Consider the following 20,488-nt stretch of genomic DNA (forward strand, 5'->3'; position numbering starts at 1 on the left):
CTCTTTGGCCCCATAATGGCTTATTTAGGAGTCCCACTCAATAAACAATGGATTACATGTATTACGAAATGTTTCAGATGAACACTCAGGGTAATGCTCACTCAACTAGAAACAAAACCAGACTGACTCAGAACGCGTGGAATGCTTTGTGTGGGTGCAATCAGGCGGACATGTTTGGTATGGTATACCATTGTCAACTCTTTGAAAACTGAGTGGATGTACAAAAACTGGGACAAAATTTCAATGAAAAGTCATCAAAAACCAAATCCTACGAAAACCAGGGTATGTGAAAACCAAGATTCCACTGTACGTGTACTTCCTATCATCCCTGCGACTCAAACGAGTCTTCGGCTTCCAATTGTGACAATTGTCCCAACTCTGAAACATCTTGTTCCTGTCCACCTTGTCAATTCCTCTCAGAATTTTATATGTTATCACGTCCCTCCTGTCCCTCCTGTTGATAAGTTACATTTATGTACTTAACAAGGCAACTACAGTGGTACCTCAAATTTTGGCCATAATTCATTCCAGAAGGCTGTTTGAGTGCCGTTACCAAATGAATTTGTTCCCATAAGGAATAATGTAAATTAGATTAGTCTGTTTCAGACCCCCAAAAATACACTTACAAAAATACACTTACATAACTATTTGAGTTGGGAGCTGTTCGAAATTCGAAGTACCACTGTACTTCAAAAAAATTTTTCTTTTTTTTCAACAAGTCAGCAGTCTCCCACCGAGGCAGGGTGACCCAAAAAGAAAGAAAATCCCCAAAAAGAAAATACTTCCATCATCATTCAACACTTCCGCCTCACTCACACATAATCACTGTTTTTGCAGAGGTGCCCAGAATACAACAGTTTAGAAGTATATACGTATAAAAATACACAATAAATCCCTCCAAGCTGCCAATATCTCAAACCCCTCCTTTAGAGTGCAGGCATTGTACTTCCCATTTCCAAGACTCAAGTCCAGTTATATAAAATAACCGGTTTCACTGAATCCCTTCACTAAATATTACCCTGCTCACACTCCAACAGCTAATCAGGTCCCAAATACCATTTGTCTCCATTCACTCCTATCTAACACGCTCACGCACGCTTGTTGGAAGTCCAAACCCCTCGCCCACACCTCCTTTACCCTCTCCCTCCAACCTTTTCGAGGACGACCCCTACCCCGCCTTCCTTCCCCATATTTATACGCTCTCCATGTCATTCAACTTTGATCCATTCTCTCTAAATGACCAAACCACCTCAACAAACCCTCTTCAGCCCTCTGACTAATACTTTTATTAACTCCACACCTCCTAATTTCCACACTCCGAATTTTCTGCGTAATATTTACACCACACATTGCCCTTAGACAGGACATCTCCACTGGCTCCAACTGCCTCCTCGTTGCAGCATTTACAACCCAAGCTTCATACCCATATAAGAGTGTTGGTACTACTATACTTTCATACATTCCCTTCTTTGCCTCGCTAGATAACATTTTTTGCCTCCACATATACCTCAATGCACCACTCACCTTTTTTCCTTCATCAATTCTATGATTAACCTCATCCTTCATAAATCCATCCGCCGACACGTCAACTCCCAAATATCTGAAAACATTCACTTCTTCCATGCTCCTCCTCCCCAATTTGATATCCAATTTTTCTTTATCTAAATCATTTGATACTCTCATCACCTTACTCTTTTCTATGTTCACTTTCAACTTTCTACCTTTACACACACTCCCAAATTCGTCCACTAACCTTTGCAATTTTTCTTTAGAATCTCCCCTAAGCACAGTATCATCAGCAAAATGCAACTGTGTCACTTCCCATTTTGTATTTAATTCCCCATAATTTAATCCCACCCCTCTCCCGAACACCCTAGCATTTACTTCTTTTACAACCCCATCTATAAATATATTAAACAACCATGGTGACATTACACATCTCTGTCTAAGATCTACTTTTACCGGGAAATAGTCTCCCTCACTTATACACACCCTAACCTGAGCCTCACTATCCTCATAAAAACTCTTTACAGCATTTAGTAACTTACCACCTATTCCATATACAGTGGACCCCCGGTTAACGAACTTTTTTCATTCCAGTAGTATGTTCAGGTGCCAGTACTGACCGAATTTTTTCCCATAAGGAATATTGTGAAGTAGATTAGTCCATTTCAGACCCCCAAACATACACGTACAAACGCACTTACATAAATACACTTACATAATTGGTCGCATTTGGAGGTGATCGTTAAGCGGGGGTCCACTGTACTTGCAACATCTGCCATATTGCTTCCCTATCCACTCTATCATATGCCTTTTCTAAATCCATAAATGCAATAAAAACTTCCCTACCTTTATCTAAATACTGCTCACATATATACTTCAATGTAAACACTTGATCTACACATCCCCTACCCACTCTAAAACCTCCTTGCTCATCCACAATTCTACATTCTGTCTTACCTCTAATTCTTTCAATAATAACCCTACCGTACACTTTTCCTGGTATACTCAGTAAACTTATTCCTCTATAATTTTTACCTGGTATACTCATTAAACTTATTCCTCTATAATTTTTACAATCTCTTTTGTCCCCCTTTCCTTTATATAAAGGGACTATACATGCTCTCCACCAATCCTTACGTACCTTCCCCTCTTTCATACATTTATTAAACAAAACTACCAACCATTCCAACACTATGTCCCCCCCTGCTTTTAACATTTCTGTCATGATCCCGTCAGTTCTAGCTGCTTTACCCTCTTTCATTCTACATAATGCCTCACGCACCTCCCCCACACTCACATCCTGCTCTTCAAATATAATCAAATAATCTACAATAGCTTATAATACATGACTGACTTACTTAAATTGGCATTGCCTTCTGTGGAGCCATAAAACTCACAAATCTTGGGTATCTGAAATCTATTCTTGAAATCATTCCATATGTGATGACGTAGCCCATTGCCAAACATTACACGTATCTGATGGACATGTCTTGGAATTATTATAATTATACATATAAAAATACAAATACAAAATTTATTTCTTCACAAGGGTTACAATGTGTGACTACATTTTATAATTTGTTAAGTACAAAGAAACCCACCATCATGCCAGGGCACTTCAGGCAGACTAATTTTGGTATGAGTAAGACTGATATGAATATTTAGAAAGAAAAACTAAAACAAATTGAATGATGAAAATAGATGTGTTGTTAAAATATGAGAAAGTTAACATTTATGAAGGAATTTAGGGAAACCAGTTAGCCAGACTTGAGTCCTGGAGGTGGAAAGGGCATTGCCTGCATCCTGAATGAGGGGTGGGAATGTTGCAGTTGGAATGTAATCTGAATTGTGGTGTCAGCACACTTCTGGCACAATAGTGACTGAATGAATGATGCAAGTGGAGGTCATTTTGAGAGCTGTTTGTTGGTGCACAGCTTGAATATAAAAAATATGAACCCTTAACCCCTGAACATATAATGAGTACAGTACAGTTTACCTTGTGCTTAGTATCCTCTGGCTTCTTTGGTTGATTAACCAGGTAACGGCACATCTCTCCAATGTATTGTCCAGCCTGAGAATAAGAGTGAATATATCTGAATTGATGAGAGGAAAAAGGTGAGTGGTGCACTGAGGAGTCTGTGGAGACAAAAAATGTTATCCATGGAAGCAAAGAGGGGGGAATGTATGAGAGTATAGTTACACCAATACTCTTATATAGGTGTGAAGCATGGGTGGTGAATGTTGCTACAAAAGGCTGGAAGCAGTAGAGAGGGCATAATGCAGAGAATCTGTAGTTTGGAAATTAGGTGTTGGATTACTAAAAAAGTACTGTCCAGAGGGCTGAGGAGGGATTGTTGAGGTAGTTCGGACATTTAGAGAGAAGTACTATTTGATTATTTAGAAAGTTGAAAACTAACATAGATAACAATAAAGTGATGATGGTATCAAATGATTTAGATAAAGAAAAACTGGATATCATATTGGAGGGAAGGAGCGTGGAAGAAGTGAACGTTTTTAGATATTTGGGAGCTGACTTGTCAGTGGATGGGTTTATAAAAGATGAAGTTAACCACATAATTGATGAAGGAAAAAAGGTGAGTGGTGCATTGAGGTATCTATGGAGACAAAAAATGTTATCCATGGAGGCAAAGAAGGGAATGTACGAGAGAATAGTAGTACCAACACTCTTATATGGGTGTAAAGCATGGGTTGTAAATGCTGCAGCGAGGAGGATGGCGGCAGTGGAGATGTCATGTTTAAGAGCAATGTGTGGTGTAAATATAATCCAGAGAATTCAGAAATTAGGAAGTGTGGAGTTACTAAAAGTATCAGAGGGCTGAAGAGGGGCTGAGGTGGTCTGGTCATTTAGAGAGAATGGAACAAAGTAGAATGACTTGGAGAGCACATACATCTGCAGGGAAAGGAAGGCGGTGTAGGGGTCATCCTCGAAACAGTTGGAGGGAGGGGGTAAAGGAGGTTTTGTGGGCGAGGGGCTTGGACTTCCAGCAAGTGTGCGTGAGCATATTAGATAGGAGTGAATGGAGACGAAGGATTTTTGGGACATGACAAGCTGTTGGAGTGTAAGAGATAAGATAAGATTTCGTTCGGATTTTTAACCCCAGAGGGTTAGCCACCCAGGATAACCCAAGAAAGTCAGTGCGTCATCGAGGACTGTCTAACTTATTTCCATTGGGGTCCTTAATCTTGTCCCCCAGGATGCGACCCACACCAGTCGACTAACACCCAGGTACCTATTTGCTGCTAGGTGAACAGGACAACAGGTGTAAGGAAACGTGTCGAAATGTTTCCACCCGCCGGGAATCAAACCCGGGCCCTCCCTGTGTGAAGCGGGAGCTTTAGCCACCAGGCCACCGGGCCTGGTGGCAGGGTAATATTATTTTGTGAAAGGATTCAGGGAAAGCAGTTAACCGGACTTGAGCCCTAGAAATAGGAAGTATAATGCCTGCACTTTAAAGGAGAGGTTTGGGATATTGGCAGTTTGGAGGGACATATAAACTGTCGTATCTGAGCACCTCTACAAAGACAGTGATTATATGTGAGTGATGGTGAAAGTGTTGAATGATGATAAAAGTTTTTTTCTTTCTTTTTGGGTCACCCTACCTTGGTGGGAAATGGCCGACGTGTTAAAAAAAACAAATTCCCTAATCAAACATGCAATAGTGTACACATATAAATGAGAAGCATAATTAAATATCTGGTACATTATTATTATTATAATCAAAAAGAAGCGCTAAGCCACAAGGACTATACAGCATATCTGGTACAATCATTAAAATTAAAACATTGCAAAACCTTAAGTAACAGAAAAATGTTCAGTTCTTTAGCAGGAATTACATACAGTTGCACCATACTTTATGGCATCTGTCCAATACTCTGTTGATGAAAATTTCTCTTTTATTACAGTACAGCAGCCAAACAACAAAGCCTGACCAGTTCCCAGCATGCCCCCTGATGAATGGAAGAGAGGGAGGGGGTTGTATATCACATCTCTGGGCTCAAGCTTCATGAAGTAATATATGCTGCTTGTGAACACAAGAAATCTGTGGAAGAAATATAATCATACACCTTAATATTTAGATAATTAAACTGCTAGTTTCAAAAGAAGAAATTCAACACACTAATACAATGAGAAAATGAAAACAAAAAGTTTTATAACAGAAAGAAACAGTCACTTACTCTCTTTATTACTACCAATGAGAAATGATTAATGCAATATCTCGTACCTCTGCTCATACCTGTCATGAGCAATAAGTAAAGCTGTCACAGACTATTAATAACAACTTGCATGAATTTGTAATACGTATACGAATGGTATATAATACCGACAAGATGAGAGTAAGACACATGTGCAACATCTGGGTATCTTTATTGTAGACGTTTCGCCATCCAGTGGCTTTATCAATACAAATTCTAGGACATAACTTGAAGACAGTAGAACTATGTACAGAAGATGAGGTAATCAGTCCCTCAACCTAGGAGTAGGTGCGAACAGCACCATAGTCGTGGTGCTGTTCGCACCTACTCCTAGGTTGAGGGACTGATTACCTCATCTTCTGTACATAGTTCTACTGTCTTCAAGTTATGTCCTAGAATTTGTATTGATAAAGCCACTGGATGGCGAAACGTCTACAATAAAGATACCCAGATGTTGCACATGTGTCTTACTCTCATTTGTAATACGTAGTTGTTTTTAAAGCCACCAATAAAACCACCTGAGACATCTCTAAGTTATTTTAAACCATACATATGGTCAGTTTTATTTTTCCCATTATGCACTGCATTCTCTTATATCTAGGCCAAAATTTACACTTCACAGCCTCTCTCAGTGAGTTGAACTCATGACATAGAACCAGGTGAGGGAGCCCTGGCTTCAATGGCGTAGTTCTATGTTATGGCCTCTGAAAGGGCTAAACTGGTGGAAAAAAAGATACTGTAATTCTAAGAAGTGTTATTCCTAAGCGATTCATTAGAACCTTTATGTAGAAACTACCACTTGAGAAAAATGATTACCTAGAATGCGTGATTCTGACAGCTTTGGGCAAGCCAGTTGTTCCTGAAGTATAAATGTAAAGCATGTCATCACCAAAGTTGACATACTGAAGTTGCACTGGGCGAGTTGGATCCCCATTGTAGACAGCAGCATCTAAGTTCACCCAATCTAGTCAATTTACATCAAACATTGTCATTAAATTTTTCTTGTCTTTCATAATTTTCAAAGAAAAAGCAAATTAAACACACTCACTAATTTTTTTTTTCAACAAGTCAGCCGTCTCCCACTGAGGCAGGATGACCCAAAAAAAGAAAGAAAATCCCCACAAAGAAAAAACTTTCATCATCATCAACACTTTCACCTTACTCACACATAATCACTGTTTTTGTAGAGGTGCTCAGAATACAACAGTTTAGAAGCATGTAAGTGTAACGATACACAACATATCCCTCCAAACTGCCAATATCCCAAATCTCTAATTATAGACATTATTTATTTATGAACCATCAAACTAAAATGATGTAACATTTGAAGCATAGGTGGCGAATGTTGCAACATGGAGAAGGCTGGAGGCAGTAGAGATGTCGTGTCTGAGAACAATGTATGGTGTGAATATACTGCAGAGAATTTGTAGTTTGGAAATGAGAAGGAGGTGTGGGATTACCAAAACTATTATCCAGAGGGCTGAGGAGGGGTTACTGAGGTGGCTTGAAATAGAATGACTTCGTGAGTGTATAAATCTGATGTGGAGGGAAGGCAGGGTAGGGGTTGGCCTTGGAAAGGTTGGAGGGAGGGAATAAGGGACATTTTGTGAGCAAGGGGCTGGGGCTTCCAGCAAGCATGTGTGAGTGTGTTAGATAGGAGCAAAAGGAGACAAATGGTTTTTGGGACTTGATGTGCTGTTGGAGTGTGAGCAGGATAACATTTATGATGGGATTCAGGGAAACCAGCAGGCCAGACTTGAGCCCTGGAGATTGGAAGTACAGTGCCTGCACTCTGAAGGAGGGGTGTTAATGTCGCCGTTTTATAACTGTAGTGTAAGCGCGCCTCTGGGAAGACGGTGATGGAGTGAATGATGGTGAAAGTTTTTCTTTTTCAGGCCACCCTACCTTGGTGGGAAATGGCTGATGTGTTAATGATAATGATATAAAAAATTATTTATTTAATAGGAGGGCCCCACTTATACAGCAGGTCAGGTTGTGGGCTACTGCTGTAAAGCAAAAATTGCTGTAAAGTGAATCATAGCCTTTTTTCACTTTCAAATGTATATAAAAGCCTGATACCATGTTTACACTATCATATATTAAGTGAGCAATATTGCCAGGCCCAAAAAAATGCTTATACAGTACACACATTACTTACCTTACAATTTTTCATCCTTAGTTTATGGTCATGAATATACTTATTGCAGGAAGTCCAAATAAAAGAAGAACGGGTATAAATGAAAACCGCTGTATTAGTGAAATGCTGAAAAGTAAAGCACTAAAACGGGGCCTGCCTGTAAACACTAAGTGGCTTTCATTCACCAACTTCAGTCAATAATATATTCATAGATCATAGAAACTATGCTTAAATAGTTCATAAATTGTCACACAATTTTGTATTTCATACCTTTGATTACAAGCTTCCTCTCATCAACACCACTCACAAAGACCTGAAGTTTTGAGATTTCTTTATCATCTTGTATGTCACAGATTTCTGAAATATCAAAGATGGAAGCATTTGTTAAAGACTCTTGTTATGACCAGTAGTTTTGGTTAAAAATTAAAATTAATATTATGATTCTTTAGTTCCATTAATTGCATTACAAAGTATATGATAATCAGAAGACTTTTTGTCTGAAAAAAATTTGTACTATTTATTCTATCAATGTTTACCCCAAGATGAAAAGTGACTGTACTCCTCTTTACAGAGTCTCTATTTACTGTGTCACTTCTTTCATTCCCCAATGTCCAACTAAAAATTGGAAAACTTAATATAAATAACAGCACTTACTGAGAACACTGCTTTATGTACAAAGATTTTAAGTATGAAAAACTACTTTCTGTACAGGTTTCAATGAACTACTTATAAATAACTCAAAATCCCCTTATCACTACAACTTTTAGCTCAGTATGCTTCCTTAAGACTCGACTGAACAAAGGAAAGCAAAGTGATGAAGGTAACAAATAAATTGGATATCAGATTGGAAAGAGAGAGTATGGAAGGAGTGAACGTGTTCAGATATTTATGAGTGAACTTATCAGCAGATGAGTATATGAAAGAGACACAATGAACAATAGAACTGATAAAGGAAAAAAGGTGGGTGGTGCATTGAGGCATCTGTGACGACAAAGAACATTAGCCATAAAAGCAAAAAGGTATAGTGGTATCAACACTCTTATAGGGGTGTGAAGCTTGGGTTGTGAATGTTGCAGCTAGGAGGTCAGAGGCAGTGGAGATGTCATGTCTGAAGGTAATTTTTATTATTATTATCACACTGGCCGATTCCCACCAAGGCAGGGTGGCCCAAAAAAGAAAAACTTTCACCATCATTCACTCCATCACTGTCTTGCCAGAAGGGTGCTTTACACTACAGTTTTTAAACTGCAACATTAACACCCCTCCTTCAGGTAATGTGTGGTGTAAATATTATGCAGAATATTTGTAGCTTGGATATTAGGAGGAGGGATTGTTGAGGTAGTTTGGACATGTAGACAAGGTGTATAAACCTGTGGTGGAGGGAATGCAGGGTAGAGGTCATCCTAGTTACTATGTACCTCAAACAGCACTACTTATATTATACTACTCTCTAATCTATGCCTACCTTACCTATGCTATTTGCACCTGTGGATCCACCACAGCAAATCACCTTAAGCCAGTAACAAGAAAAAGCAGCAGTACGAATGATCACCCAGTCTACTGCCTGACATCATCCCCCAACTCTTCAAAGACCTAAACTTACTTGATACAGACACTCCTCACTTAACGACTTACCTGTTTAACAAATGCGCAGACTTACGACCAGCTCTCTGATGAATCGGTTTTGTATGCTGTCCAAGAACTTTGGTCATGGAAATGGCAGTTCTAACATGCTTAATTTAGATGATGAAGTGGAAGATACTGCAGAATTAGTGGAATATGTCAAGGGATAGCTAACTAACAAAGATTTAATAAAGAATATACGTAGTTGGAAGCACAGCAGTACTTGGAAGAGGAAGAAGAGGAAAGAATAGAAGTACAAAAGAAAGTCACTGTCAAGGGGTTAACTGGTGTGTTCTTGAAAGTGAATGCGGCTATATTAGAACTAGAGGGTATGGACCCGAATGAAAGTGGAACAGCAAATGGATAAACATTTATGCTATCATGAAATTTATGAAGAAAAAAAAAATTACAAAGTAGGCCAAATTAATGGGATTCTTCTTGAAAGTTACACCCCAGACCCCTACTCCTACAAGTCCTTCCATTCCTTTACTATCATCTCCCTTACCTTGGTCCTCTACAGCTCCTGACAACTCTACTGATAACTCTGATGATGACGCTCCTCACTTATCGACCAATTCGCTTATCAATCTAGTCGTAGGAACGTAATTTGGTTAAGTGAGGAGTGCCTGTACACACACACACACACACACACACACACACACACACACACACACACACACACACACACACACACACACACACACACAATACACACACACACAATACACACACACACAATACACACACACACACACAACACACACACACACACACAACACACACACACACACACAACACACACACACAACACACATACACAACACACACAACACACACACACACACACACACACACACACACACACACACACACACACACACACACACACACACACACACACACACACACACACACAAAAAAAAAAAAAAAAAAAAAAAAAAAAAAAAAACTACAGCTCCTACTACATATACTGTACGAGACAATAAATTCAAATATTACTACTACTGTATCTACTAGCACTACCTATCTTTTACCTCACGTGGTACCTACATACGTATATATGTTCTGTGTCATCGTGACTCACAAAATTGTAAGAACACAATTGCAAACAAACCATGGTACATGAGGGGCTCGAACTCACAGTGAGTAAGTCATAAACTCCAAGCCAGTGCATAAGCCACTGACCAGCTGGCTCAGTGCCTTATGCACTCCAGTGGCCTGGAGTTTTACAACTCACTTGCCATGAATTTGAGCACCACATGCACCGTGGTTTATCCTCTGTGTCCTTGTAATGTTTGTAACGGCTTGACAAAGCTTCTGGAGAGCAAAACGTTGCCACAATAAAATGTCACACAAATTGCATCTGTGTCCATTTACCATTATGTATATGTAAGAAGTAGTAAATTAATATATTTTCCTGAGACAAGTATACCTGGAGAAGGTAAATTTCACAAATGATAACAAAGTTTCATAAATGATAACAAAACTTCATAAATGATAAGGTGAATACCTTGCTGAAGCTCTGCTCCACAGATAACAGCCTTGCATGCTGCCATTTTGATGCAATGCTGAAGAGATTTCAAGCGTATGCTGCTACTAATCAGAGCTGGTATTGCTCCTATCTGAAGTGAAAATTAAGTATAAGACTTACAAAAATTAAATTCATCATAAAAGGTTTCTTTCAACATAATATAAACAAGAGTAGGTCTACTGGGACAAGTTAGGCAGGTTCTACTCTACATACTCTTGTATAATTCAGCAGGATGATACATATTTATAGGTGGTAAAAAATGAGTTACCTGAATCAAGCAGGCATATAGTGCCCTAGTTTCATTTCATGAACAGTATCTTTGCAGCAGATTTGAACAGTGCTTGTTGATCTTCAGGGATTGTGTAAAATGAGTTTTTCAGCATCATCAAAATTTTAGCAAAGCAGCCAATTTCCTCTGATCTTTGAAAATTACTATATTGCTACTCTTAAGGAGTGGAAATTCATGGATCATGCAAGAGGCTTAGTGCTCAACACCATTTCCTTCAACATTAGTTTGACCAAAGGAGTTTGCAACAAAATACAGGCTGCCATTAACTGGGAGATTATCTGGATTGCTAGTCATCACTATGTCTTGGAAGTGGGTCTCCCTGATATCCCCAAGGAGTATGGACTCAATTCCCTTTTCCTTGTGTGTTCAATGACAAGTGGGGAATCACTAATGTATCTTGTTGGAAGTCAGCAACTGATGATGAGAATTTCAAGTTAGTTCTCTGGTTTTTATGGCAGGATTCAGACAGCAATGAGGAGCCTGAAGGTGGCCATCAAGCCAAAGGATCACCCTAGGTGTGATTACAAGGAACTCCTTGTCCTATTGTACATTTTCCTTTGGGAGATTTCAGAGGTGAGAGAATCAGGGCACCTGAAGCTTTCCATCAAGCCAGATGGATGGCAAAAGCCATCCATGCTCTGAAGATCTTCCTCTTCAGAGAGAGCAGTTATGTACCATTTTTCATGAAATATGTGCAGTGCAGAATTTCAACCTCTTAATTTCTCTCTTCTGCATCAGGTACAGTACTTGCATCAAGCAGTGATTACGTGAGCCCCCCAAAATGACAGATCTTCATGAAGATTTTTAGGTGTGAAATTCTGAATCATCATTGGACAAACACTGCCCTCATCACTTTCAGGTGCCACTTGTGGTATGTGTCCAAAGTACTAGTTGGTCTTGCATACTTCAGTGGCCGGACTGGAGAAGAGAAGGCTGCATTGGAAGAGAATCTCAAAAAGAGAGAGCAAACGGGACTGAAGAGTCTTGATGGCAAGAGATTCTCTTGTCAAAACCTACTTTATAAAGCGGCATGAAAACATGAAACATCTTCGATATAATTTTCCTTAATAGTCATCAGCAGTCTTCCAAGTTCTTCCTCACCAGGCCACCTTCTTGGAATGAAGACAAAATATACCTAAATTTCATGGCCCTTGTCATTTCACTGAAGGCTGTGACTTAGAGTGCCAAAAGAGGTATTGCTCTGATCTCACAATCCGCTTATTCGTCACCATGGATGAGACCCAAAAGCAGTATATACCACCAAGAGCTATAGATCAGCACAGGAAAACAATGCCCTTCATGTCAACAGCTGTATTCCTAAAATAAATTAATTCTATACCAATGTTGTTTATTTTTTCCTGGTTTTTATGATAGCCAGAATGCTTAATTTTTGCAGGGCTCTTATATATTAAACTAAAGTACTGAGATTTCACCCAACAATATGTTTGAAGTAAAGGGTGACATGAGGAAGGTTAAATTACATATACGTACCTATAAAAACATATTTAACCTCAAATAAGTAAATTAGACAAATAAGCCACAATACATCCTCCAACAAGGTGGCTAAAGAAAAATAGGAAGAATTTAAATTTGAGCATTGCAGTCTGTACCAGGATGTACACTCAAACCATTTGAGTGGAGATAAAATCTCCATCATGACAATGCTGCAGCTGTACTGTACAATACTAGTAAACAATAAGATTAGAGTGGGTATCACCATAATCCTAACATAAATTTGAGTGTGAGATCAATTTATTTTTAGTTATATATGGGTACTGTATTGAGAGTGGTTTTGATCTAGATGTACTTAAAAAGTATATAGTGCAGTATCCATGCATGAATTTCACCTGCTTATTAATAAAATTAACAAACTGGTATACAGAGTCCAATAACAATATTAAGCTTTCATCTAGTATTATACATCAGTATTAAGAGTTTGAAATTGATCAGAAGAGGCTTGCTTAACTTACTGCAGTGTCTGTATTCCCTCTTATTGCCAAAAATTTTGTAGGAAAAATCATAACTAGTATAGGAATTTCCTTTTGGGCCATACCTAATTTACATGTGAAAAACTTCCAGTTAACTCACCTTACAAAGCCCAAGCCAAATGCAAATATACTGGACACGGTTCTCCATGAAAAGGCCAATGACATCCCCATGCTCCACTCCCTTGAAGGCAAAGTAATTGCCTATTTGATTACTCAGCATATCCACCTAGAATAAATGAAGGTATTAGTTGTAAAAATACATGTAAGAAAACCTAAGAAAATGAGGGTACTGCTATAGACCTACTAACTACCCCTAAGATTCCAATTCATGAAACTGTCCAATCAATCCTTAAAGCTGCCCAAAGCACTTTCTTTGATAGCATTATTTTTTTTAACACGTCGCCGTTTCCCGCTGAGGCAGAGTGACTCAAATAGAGAGAAAAACCTAAAAAGAAAAACAACTTTCATCATTTAACACTTTCACCATCACTCATACATAATCACTGTCTTTGCAGAGGCGCTCTGATACGACAGCTTAGACATCCCTCCAAATTGCCAATATCCCAAACCCCTCCTTTAAAGTGCAGGCATTGTACTTCCAATATCCAGGACTCAAGTCAGGCTAAACGGTTTCCATGAATTCGTACACAAAATATTACCCTACTCACACTCCAACAGCTCGTTAGGTCCCAAAAACCATTTGTCTCCATTCACTCCTATCTAACACGCTCACACATGCCTTGTGTATGTCCTAGTCCCTTGTCCACAACACCTCCTTTACCCCCTCCCTCCAACCTTTTTGGAGAGCCCCTACCCAGCCTTCCTTTCCCTACAGATTTATACGCTTCCAAGTCATTCTACTTTGTTCCATTCTCTCTAAATAACCAAACCCCCTCAAGGTGTACTGTAGTAGGTCTACTGAGTGACCCAGAGGTGAATCTACTATGAAACTAATGAAGCTTAACCCTTTGGGGGTTTCGGCCGTACTAGTACGGCTTATGCCCCAGGGTTTTTGATGTACTAGTACGCCTAAATTCTAGCGCCCTCAAATCTAGTGAGAGAAAGCTGGAAGGCCTACATATGAAAGAATGGGTCTATGTGGTCAGTGTGCGCAGTATAAAAAAAAAACCCTGCAGCACACAGTGTGTAATGAGAAAAAAAAAAACTTTGACCGTGTCTTTGGAATAAAACAGCGACTTTGCACTGTATTTTCGTATGGTATTAATTGTTATATTCTAGTTTTCTTGGTCTCATTTTATAGAATGGAAGACATATTACAGAAATTGAGATGATTTTGACTGGTTTCACAATGAAAAGTACCTTGAAATTGAGCTCAAAGTAGCAGAAATGTTCCATTTTTACCAAAGTTCAAAAGCAAACAAATCATGCCAAGTGTCCAATACACGTCAACTGGTGAGTCTAATATTTGTTCACAAGTGCGCTGATATTATTTATACCATTTCTACACTAATGCAGTAGTCTGCATAACAGTAAATCTTCTATTTTTTGTAAGAATAAAAATTCAAAGTGGAAAGCCAAAGAAATACAAAAGGGGCCTGGGGATGTAACTAACGAACAGAGAACTTGTTATTTTAGTGCAAGAAATGTCTTTCTTGTTTATTCTGGACCCTATTCGGAAATTGGCATCTTTTGAAATTTGTGTGAAATTGGCAAAATTGCTAAATTCTGACCACTTTATTGGATATTTGAAATCAGTAAATGGGTGGTTTCTTGTACTCATTCGATAGAAAAAATGGAGTTCTGGCGAAATAGTTTTGAATTTTGTCAACTAGTACATTGGAATTGGCCGAAAATAGGGCTCAAAGTGGGCAAAATCACCAATGCGTAAACATCGTCAAGACTGCTAACTTCGCAAGAGCATAATTCCATAAGTTTTCCATCAAATTTCATACTTTTGGTGTCATTATGATCGGGAAAATATTCTCTAACTTTTCATAAGAATTTTTTTTTTTTTTTTTTAAATTTTGGCGACCCTGAGAACAAGTCTCTAAGAAGGCCTGGCGACCCCCAAAGGGTTAAGCTTCAAGACCCTTAATCCTGGAGGGGCCCCAGAAGTGATTTCTGTTCACATTGTTAAATATTTTGGGTCTACTCTATGAGAAGGAGTTTTTAAAAAATGTTAATAATATAGTGCAATTCAGTACAAAATAATAGTTAAAATAAAAGTTAAAAAGTTATTAATGTATCATGTAGGCTAGCTGTTACTGGTTGTGAAGGGGCCCCATAACAGTTCAGGCTTCAGGGTCCCAAAAATGTAGGTATGCCAATGACTGAGCCATGCTAAATATGTTGAACTACTTACTCTACTGTAAGCATTTCTCACTTTTGCATTCATTTAATCCATATTTAAAGGTGCTCAAAACATTTACTACAATAACATCACCTGCACTGGGCACCTTGTTCCACTCATCAAGAACTCTACTGCCAACCTCTGTCTGACTTTTTTGGGTTATCCTAGGTTCTCTACACATATGCTGCTATGTATGATAATTCTATGTAACTGTATTTGTGTATACCTGAATAAACTTACTTACTTACTTACTTAACCTAGTAATTTCCAGATTCCTCTCTGAATCTGAATGTATTCAACTTAAATCTCCACCATTCCAGGTTTTGTTTTGTTTGGATAACTTCAGAGCCTTTTTTTTTTAACACACTGGCCATAGGTGACTCATAAAAGAAGAAACACATTCAATGTCACTCATTCAAATCCATCTTGCCATAAAAGTGCTGACATCACAGTCACATCCTTCAAATTGCAACATCCTCACCTCTCCTTTAGAGTTTAGGTACTGTACTTCCTGCTTCCTAGAATCTAGTTCAGGTCATCAGTTTCCTTGAATCCCTTCATAAATGTTACCCTGATCAACACCTTCCTTTTTATACCCCTCCTTGTACTGTTTGTATTGGCTTGATAAAGATTTTGGCAAGGGAAATGCAGTAATAATAAATGACATTCATTAGCTACTCTTGTGTCCATTCAGCTAATAGGTAACCTCGACATGACAAGTTACATTCCAACCCCCCACATCATGAAGTAAGACAAAATAAAAAATACAAAAAATTGAAATTCCACTTGTGAAAATGTCCAAAACTCATTTGTAAATAGAATGCAGACAAAATGTTAAATTAAAAAACTGAGAACCCACCTGTGAAAATGTCCAAGACTCATCTTTAAAATAGAATGCAATGTCATTTCTCTTCTTATATGCAACAGTTTCAAAAAGTTCAGGAACACAGAGATTGTTCCTTTTGGCATGCCAAACCTTCCACTGTAATTTTGTGTAGCACACTAGAGCCCTGAAATAAAATGCAGTATTCATACCCTCAGTTAAATAATGTGTGATAGTCTAGGTGAAAAATCAGCAGGTAACATAACCTGAGTTTATTTCTGCCATCAGTTACAAATTTTCACAATGGAAAGCAATTTGACTGGCTGCTCAAGTTTACCAGTAGTCACCCAGGCTCTTTCCCATGTTGTACCACAGACACCCCTTTAAACACAAATTTTATATCCTTAGAACTTATATGAATATTACAGTGACTTAGTTCTATTAACACAATTTTTATATGTTCCAAGGAAAGCTAATTCTATGCTTAGCACTTCAGGCATATTAGAGTTACAGAAATTTTTTGCAAGCTACTGAACACTAGTACTGTATATACTAACAAGAGTGCACATCTTATTAACAGATAAACTTGGGGAAGACAAACAAAATACACAGTGATAACAAATGATTATATGTCATCCTCAAGTCAGGCTGGCTTTTTTTTCTCTAATGTACTTTTCTGGTGAGTGTAGCTATTAACAGGCTGTCATCCACTAGCCGTGGACTCATACAAACCTACAGCCCCTTGTGGGCCTCACAATAAATCTAGAAAGTCTAGGAGGAAAGGAAGGAAGGAAGGAAGGAAGGAAGGAAGGAAGGAAGGAAGGAAGGAAGGAAGGGAATTGTTAGATTTGCAAAGCACTTTGACAAAAAGCCTCACTGTGGATTGATATGTCGTTTTATCCTGATTGTAAACACTGGAGTCAGACTACGCCTGTGGATTTCCTCTCACACTGGCTTTCAAATGCATGATAAAAATGATGAATTGACAAGGAGGGAGGGAGTAAATTACAATGCTGGACTGTCCACAAGTAGTTTGCAGACAATACAAAATAAACCTAAAATAAACCTCAACTGAACATTACTGGCTTGAAACAGGAGACTGACACAAGTCAGTCCATCTATTTTAATTCTAAGATGCAGGAAGAGTTGCAAATATACTGTATGGTGTATACAACAAAACCAGAAGACTCCTGGATGTCACCAATGCCAAGTTTTGGATGGGTTACAGGTAGCTGTGGGAATTTACACTAGTTAATGTAGCTGTAACTAAAAACAAACCTTGCCATCATTATATGATGGAATGCAAAAGCATGAATTCAGAGACAACTTACTCACAAATGCTTAAGAAATGTCAAAGCATTTTATCCACAGTGGTATATTACCATTCTGGAAAACTACTGACTCTGCTTATTGTAAATATGGTAACTCATTACCACTTAAATGTTTCTAAATTCAATCAGTATATTGCATACATAAGGGTGATTACCAACAGACCCTTGGCTGTCTTCAAAAATGCTCTGGATAGGCACCTAAAGTCGGTACCTGATCAGCCAGGCTGTGGCCCGTACGTCGGTTTACGTGCGGCCAACAGGGCTGGTTGATCAGGCCCTGATCTACCATGAGGCCTGGTCACAGAGGCATTAACCCCCAAAACCTTCTCCAGGTATTATAACTACATAATTCATAATCATTCATGGACAGAGCAGGATTTGAATCTATGGCAAAATAAGTCCTCAAGTTAGTAGGCTAGTGCTCTTACCACTGTACAATTCTGACTTAATCAGATTCAACCTATTAGGTACTGTATACAGTCTCTCCTCACTTAGCGATGTACTCGTTTACTGACAACTCAGACTTATGATGGTCTCTCTGACAAGTATGCATACCTAAATAATGTATATTAGAGCTGATTTCCTCTATTCTGTTTATTACATTATAGTATACACTGCTGTATAAAAATTTAAAAATATATTAAAAATGTTATAAATGGTGCTAAGGTACATTAAGACAATATCAAAGATGGCTGACAGACCCATTACCATTATAGTATGCTCCTTGCTTAGCAACGAATTCATTTACCGACGTGGTCTTAGGAACGGAACTCCGTTGTTAAGTGAGGAGAGGCTGTATTTCTATACACTGCCTGTTCCATGAGTTATTTACAACTGCCTAAGTCAGTAACTCATAACCACATATAAGCTACTTCTTTTGTGACTGAATTCATATTTGAATAAACCCATTACAATCATTACTAATTCATAAATATGCAGTTAATTGTTATTGTAATGTGCTTAGCAATAAAAACTGTTGGGGTCAGGTGGACTCATTAAGTGCCTCTGTAATCTTTTAACCACCATCCATAGGTTGAGTATGAGGTGCATTATAAAGCTGTGGAAGGAAATCAACCAAGCAGTATAAACTTTGGGCTTCTTTGTATAATTCCAAGTAGTTTACCAGCCTTACTGCAAATGCTTACCATATGTGCCGGTGTTAAATTTCTGAGCAGACCTACTAGTCCATGCCTAGCATAGACCAGTAGGCCTGCTGCAGTAATCATTTTTTCTTAGCTTCTGTCAATGAGATTAGCCCTGCCATGCCTTGTCTGAGGAGTAATAAGACATGTAACCTTGAGTCTATCCTGGTGTGATAAGACATGTAACCTTGAGTCTATCCTGGTGTGATAAGACATGTAACCTTGAGTCTATCCTGGTGTGATAAGACATGTAACCTTGAGTCTATCCTGGTGTGAAGTAATTTACATTTTTCTCATCCCAAATCAGTATTGTGAAGAAAATAATAATTATAATAAAAAATTAGAAACAAAAATTCACATACCTCAAATCCCGAGGAACTGTTGATAACATGTAAAACCATTTTCTGACATACATAATTGCCTTCCTTATGAACTCTATGTCCATTGGATGAAGTCTTCTGGAAAAAATTATAATATGAACATACACGTATTATTATTATTATTAACACATCGGCCATTTCCCACCAAGGCAGGGAGGCTCAAAAAAGAAAAACTTTCATCATCATGCACTCCAACACTGTCTTGCCAGAGGCCAGGGAGGTGTACCATCTTGTAGGAGTGAAGAAGAGAAGGATGTGAGTGTGGGGGAGGTGCGTGAGGCATTATGTACAATGAAAGGGGGTAAAGCAGCTGGCATTGGCGGGATCATGACAGAAATGTTAAAAGCAGGGGAAGATATAGTGTTGGAGTGGTTAGTATTTTTGTTTTTTTATTTATTTATTTATTTATTTATTTATTTATTTCCAATTTGTGCACACATACAGAGGTACAAAAAAATACAGATAAGAGCAGTATGCCAAAGCCACTTATACTATGCATAGCATTACGGGCTGGCTTAAAATTAACTTAAGATTAACTAAGCAATGATTATTATTATTATTATAATCAAAAAGAAGCGCTAAGCCACAAGGACTATACAGCGCTGCTACTAAGCAATGATGAAATCAGTGATAAAACATTAATGTAAACAGATAACTATAAAGCACAAGTGAGTATTACAAAGACAGGTCATATGGTTGCATTCAGTTAGGTAGTGATTCTGTTTGGTAGTGTATTTAAAAAATAATAAAGTTAGATTGGGTTTTAGGTTTAACATTTATGTGATATAATTGTGAGAAACATTTAAGATATACAATTTATAATGTTCAGTTATTCAGTATTTATTTGGTTTTGGGTGAGTAAGTAATCTTTGAGAAGAGACTTGAATTTATAAACAGGTTGTGTTTCTTTTATATTTACAGGTAATGAATTCCAGATTTTAGGGCCTTTTATGTGCATTGAGTTTTTGCATAGTGTGAGATGGACACGAGGAACATCAAAGAGTGATCTGTGCCTTGTGTTATGGTCATGTGTTCTGTTGAGGTTGGCAAGGAGATGTTTGAGGGGAGGGTTAATATCAGAGTTAAGTGTTCTATGTATGTAATAGGTGCAGTAATAAGTATGGATGTTTTGTATGGTGAGTAGGTTTAGTGTATTGAATATTGGTGGAGTGTGCTGCCTGTAGTGAGAATTTGTTATCATTCTAACTGCAG

At 38.2% G+C, this 20,488-nt stretch overlaps 1 protein-coding gene across 5 annotated transcripts in view; it reads right to left on the reverse strand.

The window, feature by feature from the left end:
• Window positions 1–20,488, reverse strand: part of LOC128694663 (long-chain fatty acid transport protein 4) — a 64,923-nt gene that overhangs the window by 27,102 nt on the left and 17,333 nt on the right. For 4 of the 5 annotated variants that reach the window (XM_053784865.2, XM_053784862.2, XM_053784864.2 and 1 more), the window contains exons 2-10: window positions 19,259–19,354; window positions 16,460–16,610; window positions 13,390–13,515; window positions 10,992–11,103; window positions 8,129–8,215; window positions 6,538–6,685; window positions 5,366–5,567; window positions 3,503–3,577; window positions 2,865–2,982 (exon numbers count right to left, since the gene is read on the reverse strand). In XM_053784865.2, the coding sequence (XP_053640840.2) occupies window positions 2,865–2,982; window positions 3,503–3,577; window positions 5,366–5,567; window positions 6,538–6,685; window positions 8,129–8,215; window positions 10,992–11,103; window positions 13,390–13,515; window positions 16,460–16,610; window positions 19,259–19,341 (1,102 nt within the window). In that variant the 5' untranslated portion in view covers window positions 19,342–19,354. The remainder of the gene's footprint in view (window positions 1–2,864; window positions 2,983–3,502; window positions 3,578–5,365; window positions 5,568–6,537; window positions 6,686–8,128; window positions 8,216–10,991; window positions 11,104–13,389; window positions 13,516–16,459; window positions 16,611–19,258; window positions 19,355–20,488) is intronic. The other variant, XM_053784863.2, reaches the window with a different exon arrangement.

Source organism: Cherax quadricarinatus, chromosome 51 (genome assembly GCF_038502225.1).
Source record: "Cherax quadricarinatus isolate ZL_2023a chromosome 51, ASM3850222v1, whole genome shotgun sequence".
Classification (NCBI taxonomy): domain Eukaryota; kingdom Metazoa; phylum Arthropoda; class Malacostraca; order Decapoda; family Parastacidae; genus Cherax; species Cherax quadricarinatus.